This window comes from Melanostigma gelatinosum (genome assembly GCF_949748355.1).
Source record: "Melanostigma gelatinosum genome assembly, chromosome: 20".
NCBI classification, from domain to species: domain Eukaryota; kingdom Metazoa; phylum Chordata; class Actinopteri; order Perciformes; family Zoarcidae; genus Melanostigma; species Melanostigma gelatinosum.
This window is the reverse complement of record NC_136653.1, coordinates 7,530,680-7,537,785: the sequence shown is the minus strand read 5'-3', so window position 1 is coordinate 7,537,785 and position 7,106 is coordinate 7,530,680. Positions and strand designations below refer to the sequence as shown.

General features: G+C 46.8%; 1 protein-coding gene across 1 annotated transcript in view; it reads left to right on the top strand.

Annotated features, from left to right (window-relative positions):
* Nucleotides 1-2,226: 2,226 nt before the first annotated feature.
* adarb2 (adenosine deaminase RNA specific B2 (inactive)) overlaps nt 2,227-7,106 on the top strand; it is a gene marked incomplete at both ends in the record, with an annotated part of 163,229 nt that continues 158,349 nt past the window's right edge. The window contains one exon of the mRNA XM_079292597.1: nt 2,227-2,332. Coding sequence (XP_079148723.1) covers nt 2,227-2,332 — 106 coding nt within the window. The remainder of the gene's footprint in view (nt 2,333-7,106) is intronic.

Sequence of the window (7,106 nt, the reverse complement as noted above, 5' to 3'; positions counted from 1 at the left end):
CTACAGCAACTTAAACACACGCGTGGCCCTAATTTGTTTTGGGAAGCGCCGTTTAAATGAATTGTGTTGACAATTCGGTCTCGTATCTCCCGAACTTGAAATGTGAAATGCACTTTGCTGCTTCTGCCGCAAACTTTTGCAGAATTTGCCGTGCGGTGCGTTTCCACAAACTTTCCTTCAAAGCAATGAGCGCATGCGTTGCGTTTGAAGCATGCAGAGATGTATGAGTGTTGATACTAGAGATGATCACGGTTCGAGTCCAAGCCCTTTGTGCCACTTAGCATCCATCCAACAACCACTGACCTTGCTGTGTGTGTGTGTGTGTGTGCCTCTAACCTGTACCTCTGCCCCACCCAGCCTGTTTGCTGTTATCTTTGTAGCCCCCCCCCCCCCTGCTAGCACACCTTCATTACTGCCCCAGATAGTGGCATTGGCAACTTGTCACTCGTATTGATTTCTCTTAAACTGCAATTTACATGGATATTTGTGGGCGTCCTGAGGGCAGACTGCAGCCTGGCGGACAGCCCCGCCACCTTTTTCTCTCTCTCCCCCCCTCTCTCTCCCTTCTCTACTTCCTCTCCCCCTCGGGCCGGGAGGAAATGTTTCCACCCGACGACAGAGCCTCAAAGTGACTTTTCACTCTGACATCAGCAGATGGGTCATTTAAGTTTTTTCTTTCTTTTCTGCAGATGCATTGTTTTTCTTTTTTGGACATCAACCTAAAAAAAAGGGTGAGTGCTGGCGAGGGCAACGACAGCATTTACATTATTATTATTTTGATCTGTCTTTTATTCAATAACCGCACATGCAGGAAGCACAGAGTTCAATTGTCTGAAACATCGAAGCAGCTTCAGAAAGAAAGTCGAACAAATCCGCTTTTTTTTTGTTTGTTGTTGTTCACTGTTCAGGCCCTGAACGTGTCCGGCCAGGAGAACGAAACAACAACCTCCAGCCTGGAAAGCCACAAATGATTTCTGAAAGCCTCGACTCTGCACTTTCACGCAAAAAAAAACAAATGCCACAAGCATCAAACTTTGTCAGAGTTTCTGCCTCCTGTGCTGAAGGTCACCTGAACACCCCCCCCCCCCCCCTACCCACCACCACACACACACAAACACACACAGGATTTTCAAAATAAAAGGCTAATTTAGTCATATACTTATATGCTATATAGTGTCCTACCAAAGCTTGTAAACTGAACAGAAGTTGTCTCAAACTGTAGATCAAAGATGCATTTGATGAGAGTTTGTGCGAATTGAGCATTATGCATCTGAGAGTAATCTCCCTTTGTGGACTTGTTGGTGACTTTAGAACAGAGAGAGGGGGAATTTATTTTAGATCTGTAATCCTGCAATGAAATTACAAAAATCCCAAATCTCAGTGAACAAACAAGGAGAGGGAAGAGGAGGAGGAGGAGGAAGACTCATCCGTTCTTCACTCCACATCTTGTTTTTTCAAATTTGTGGTGAGTCTGCAGCAGGTTGGCGTGTACGGTTTGTATCCAGCAGGAATAACCATGTTTAAGTCCCTCATGCTGCAAAACCTCCGACCTGCTGAAGTGCCCTTGAGCTGCAGGATCCCCATCAGGCTGACCTCTGACCCCCCCTCCCCTGCGAAGGGCGGGAAGAGAACAGACTTCCCCTGCAGTGAGAAGAATAAAAAAAAAAGTAGGAGGACTTCAGTGAAAATGTAAAGAAAAAAACATTTAAAAAAAGCAGCGGGTGAAGAAGGTGTGCGAGTTGGTGGGTGTCGCCGGTGATGTCACACCTCCCAGACAGCCACGATTGGACCCTAATTAGAAAGCTCGGCAGCAAATAGATGGGCGTCCCGCATGATTGAATCCAAAGTGGCTGATGCCCAAATTCATGTAGAGGCGGCGGCAGTAGACCGGGGCGCCGGTATCCGTGACTGCTGAGAGCTGCGAACAGTCTCTCCGCGAGCGGGGAGGCGAGCAGGAGTTCTTTTTTTCCATAGGTGATACAAGGAACAGCGACACGCTCTCATCTGGTTTTGAGGGATAACAACAACAAAAAAGAGAGACAGAGAGAGAGAGAGAGAGAAACATAAGGAGGGACGAAAATATAGTCCGAGTCTCTACGTCAAAACCACTGGGACGCTGCGTTATCTGAGAGCAACGGGAGGCTGACGCGAGACAAGTACAAAGGAGAGAGTCGAGCCGCGCCGAGTCCCAAGTTACCGCTGCGCTCCGCTCCGGACGCTGCGCCGATGGCATCCGTACTTGGGAACAGCAGCAGCCGCGCGTCGGGGGCTCAGAGCGGACAGGTGAAATGCAAGCTGAAGAGGAGGCGGAGGAGGCGATCCAAGAGAAAAGGTACAACTTCACAGCACTTGTTCGCTTTTTACTGTGTCGGTGTTTTTCTTCTTTTTCTTTTCGATCCCGGTGTGAGAGCAGAGGTCGTGCGCACCTTGGCGGGGCATCGGAGCGCGCGGCAGCCCGCTTCTACTTCAGCCTCCGCGTGCAGCACGCTCCGCGGCGGCTCGAGCCCTCTGGAGAAATGCTGGAAACCACGAACGTGGACTAACGATTTTCTGATTGCCGTCGGCTTTAAATGACGCATTGTTTTATTGCCCGCCTTTCAAAGTTTAGTTGCTGCTGTGTTTATTGTCCTTTAAAAAAACAAAGAAGCTTTTATTGTCTCGAACATCAACGACGAAATTAAACGAGTCATCAGCTTAAATACAAGTTTGCACGCGTGCTAGTGATTGAGATCGGCTTGTTTTTGTTCTGATTTTAAATCCGGATGCATCGTTGTCCCCGAACCCGTTTGACTCATTTCTTTCACAATTTCACGATTTTCAAGATTACTAAGCCATTTTCTATTCGTGACTTCAAATATTCCAAATATTAAATAAAGGATGAGCCATGTGCACTGTAATAAAACTGCATGATTTAAAATTTTTTTTTTAAAAGAAATCACTTCTCATCCTGTCCCTTTTTATACTAACATCCTCAAACTCGTGATACTCCTGATAATATCTCAGCTGCTTTCTTTTACTGTTGTCTCACATCAATGAGACATCATGTTTTCCTCATTAGAGGCTGAAACACTTCGAGCCCTGCTGTGCTTCATCCAACAACACTTAAAAAGTCTGAGAAACAGTTCCGGGGCCTTCAGCAGGGAGAAAGCTCTGTCGTTAGTTATGCAGTACTTAAGAATAATATTTAATTTCCTGTTTCATTTTACGTGTTTTATTTCTGAATCAGAACCCCCCCCCCCCCCCCCCTAACTGCTGCAGAAGCGTTCCTAATGAAGGAGTGTGTGTCGAGTCCGTGTGCTTAAAAACTTGCAGACGAGCCGCACTGCAGAACAATTAATTGTATCTGCAATCAAAATGTAAAAGCATGACTAAAACATAACCAGGGTGCAACATTTGCTCTGCAGCCGCACCGAGACGGATGCCGATCCCCTGTGTGTGTGTGTGTGTGTGTGTGTGTGTGTGTGTGTGTGTGTGTGTGTGTGGGGGTGTGTGTGTGTTTTTTTCTTACCCTGCAACCTGCATGAAGGTGTTCCGTTTCTCTGCCTATAACAGCTACTCATGCTGCCAGGAAACCCAAAAACCAACTAATAATTTACAGCACTTTGACCGCCTCGTTTTGAGATTTCTCCTTTTTTTTTGTCTGTTATAAAATAGTCCCGATCTACTCCTGTTCACTGCTGAAACGCGTACCTGCGATTGCAGTCATTTTACGCCAACGTATTCGATATTGTGCCCCACAGTGAGAAAATGACATTTACAAAATGATTAGCAAGGACGTTATTTGGATATGTCAGTTAAAGCGTTTTTTGGCTACTTTACAGCAAGTCACCAAAAAAGCTGCTTTGCTCTGGCACAGGCCACAAACACTCACAGAAATATCTTTCTTTTCCCCCCCCCCCCCCCTTCCACAAAGAAAGCAGAGAGGAACTAAATAAAGAAAGCAATGATACATTTATTTTTCATCAATTCATATCCATAAAGAGACGAGAGCACCGCTGCACGCGTCGTCCATGCTCGATTGTACTGACGCGCCACATTGCGGAATATGGATGAGCGCTCGGAGCGCGTCGACACTTCCCGACCTGCCCATTGAACGCACAACGAGCCCCCATAAACACTTTGCACTTGTCATCAAACTGCAAACAGACAACCGCACCTCATTTCCATAGCCTCTTGATTTTTAATAGCCCAAGTAATTGAGACAAGGGAGACAATACATAAAATATGGCGCCGAGGCAAATGTATTTACATAATGGAAACGGCAGAATTGGTTCCACAACATTAGGCATTGCATATGAGTAGCACGCGAACGTGCGCGCATTAGCCGGCAGGCCTTTTCGCAGCGTGTTTCCCCCGAACGGCTAATTTATCAGCGCCGCTGATTCGTTCTGATAACATGGGACATTGGGGGGGGGTTCAGGGGCCACCCCTAAATGAACTGTGTCTTTGGGAAGTGCTGAGGGGCCGCTGACTCCTCCGAAAGCTGCAGGAGGTGGACTCACAGGCTGAAACATTCAGACACATCTCCTCTTTCCTGTTTGAATGTGTGTGTGTTTGTGTGTTTATGGAGGAGAAATACAGATTTCACAAATGTTTCATGATTGAAGGATTTTCTTCGAACTTGACCACAAATCAAGCAAAGCTGAGCATTCTTTTTTTATTACATTTTTTTAATCCTCATCTTCCTTCATCTCAAGTGCCTACTGATCATCCTCATCTCGAGATTCCACACAATTCATCGACCTCAACGCAAAATAAAAAGGCACAGAGGGATTATTGCGTGACATTTCCCTCGGAAAAAAGCTGCAGATTATTTGTAGATGGGCTCGCTAAAACCTGTGTGTGTATTCAAAAGGTTGTAAGCAGATTCCTCCCCGAAACTTGTATTCATTTTTTTTCCCCTCCTCCAAACTCCTCCTGGGCAATCGTACGTCTGTAGAGTGCAAAACAAATCAGCACAGAACAAAGATTACGAGGCCCAGAATTCCTCGAATTCACACACTTTACTAAATTCCTCATCTGTTTTTTTTCTTTAAGCTCTTCACTCTTCACCGGCGCTGCCTCGCATTGTTCGGACGGACAGCTCGCTCTGCGTTTGTTTGCTCTCCCGTGTTGGTTTGACCCGTGTCCCCCACCGCTCCTACAAAGGACCCTCCGACATGATGTTGATCTGCCCCTTAATTAATCACAGCCTCGTGATTTATGGTCACGTCCCTTAAGGATGTCGGCGACACAAATGGAATGCCTTTTTTTTTTGTGTGCGACAGTCCAGTGATGTACAGGAACATGTGGGTGAACGTCCACTGTCTGTAAAGTCTATCATCGGTGTATAACGTGACCTTTTTTCTTCTTCTTCTTCTCTGCTACCTTTTTAAACTGTGGCATATGTGAGACTTCTTCCTTGTCTTTTATCCACAATGCATTTGTTTTTTCATTTTTCATGAACAAAAATAAGCAGAGCAGAGATTTATAGAGCAACATTATTTTTTTTACAACCACACTTATCATCCCGTTCCCTCTGCGTTACAGTACGGTATATCAGCCTATCATCGAGAGCGCCGAGGGGGGAAACGTGAAAAACGCAACGAGTGCAACATAATTTATCTAGCAATTACGGGTTCACGCCCTCGTCCCCTGCGAGGGGGCGGCACCGGGGTAGAGTGCGGGCTGTCGGGGGGGGGGGTTGGTGGTGATTGAAGTTGGGGAAGAGGGTCACCGGCATCCCAGGCTCCCGTTTCAGAGAGGGCAGGTTGCGGGGGGGGGGGGGGGGGGTCAGCGTGGCAGACAAGTCGATTCGGCGTCGAGCCCCTCGTTGCTCTGAGAGGGAGAGGGAGCACTGGTTGTCACCGGCATCCCTCCACAGGACGGTCACGCAGGACGCGTCGAGCTGAGGGCAAAGGTCGGGAGGGAGAGGCGAGGCCGAGGTAGGCTGAACCTCAGTCAGGATTTTCACTGTTTTCTACTAACGATTCCAAAATCTGTGTCGGTTTGACCAGCGAGGTATGTGTCTGCATCTGCATCTTTCTTCGTAGTTGCTGCATGTGACACTTTGTAATGGAATGAGGAATGTCGAAAACACCGTGACCGTGTATTTTTTTGTCAGCCTTTTAGAGGAACGTGACATTTAAAGCGGCTGTGTAAGCAGTATTTAAAAACTAATGCTGTGTACAAAATACCTACCTCACTGTCTGTTAGATAACCGGATACATTGTGGTCACATGGTGTCCGTACAGACAGCTGGACAGGACAAATGAGATTGTTTTTGATTGATAATTCGGTCTCTTGCAGTCTGTTTCTGCTCGAACCCTCTTACGGCTCACAAATATTGCTTAAAGTGTCCTCTCGACCTCATGAGATCAATCTTTTGTCGCCGAGTTTGTCATTGTGATGAAGTTGCTTTAAAGTCCCTTTGTTGATACCGTTTTGTCAACCTCCGAAAAGTAATATTGCAGTCGGAAAGTTGTTTGAGCAGCAACAGAATTTCAAAGAGAAGATGGGTCTCTTTCACATACAGTACCATTTCCACGACAGCTGTCTGCCAGAGCCTGAATAACTGCGCCGATAAAAAGCTATATACATGAGTCATAAAAGAAGTGTGCTCAGAGCTGGATAATGCTGCAAGGAGAGCTCATTGAAAACGAGTCGCACTCGAGCTACAATGGTGTAAGCACTCTGTTGTTCATTGTGGAGGAGGCTGATCTGTGTCTGGCTGTTATTTTCATTGAGAATCTCGCTGCAAAGCCAGTGTAGCAGTACCTATAAACCTGCAGGCGTGCACTGTAACAGTACAGTATACTCTCTGCACACAATGTCACCCGGCCTGTGTGTAGTGGGAGGGAGACGGAGATGCATTTCACAAATGTAGAGTCTGGTTTTATCCCCCCCCCCCCGAACTCTTCTGTCACACTAGTTTGTGGTTGTGCTGATAACTGCATTTAGAGCTGCGACAAGAAGAAGAAGAAGAAGAAAAAAAGAACGCCGCTGGCATTTATGAGGTTAATGAAGGTCAGCGCCGACAGGAAGCGGCGTGGCGCTCCTCCGCGTGCGCGCACATGGCTTTGTGCATTTACAGGCGCTCCCTGATTAAGGCTAGCGGTGGAGGAGTT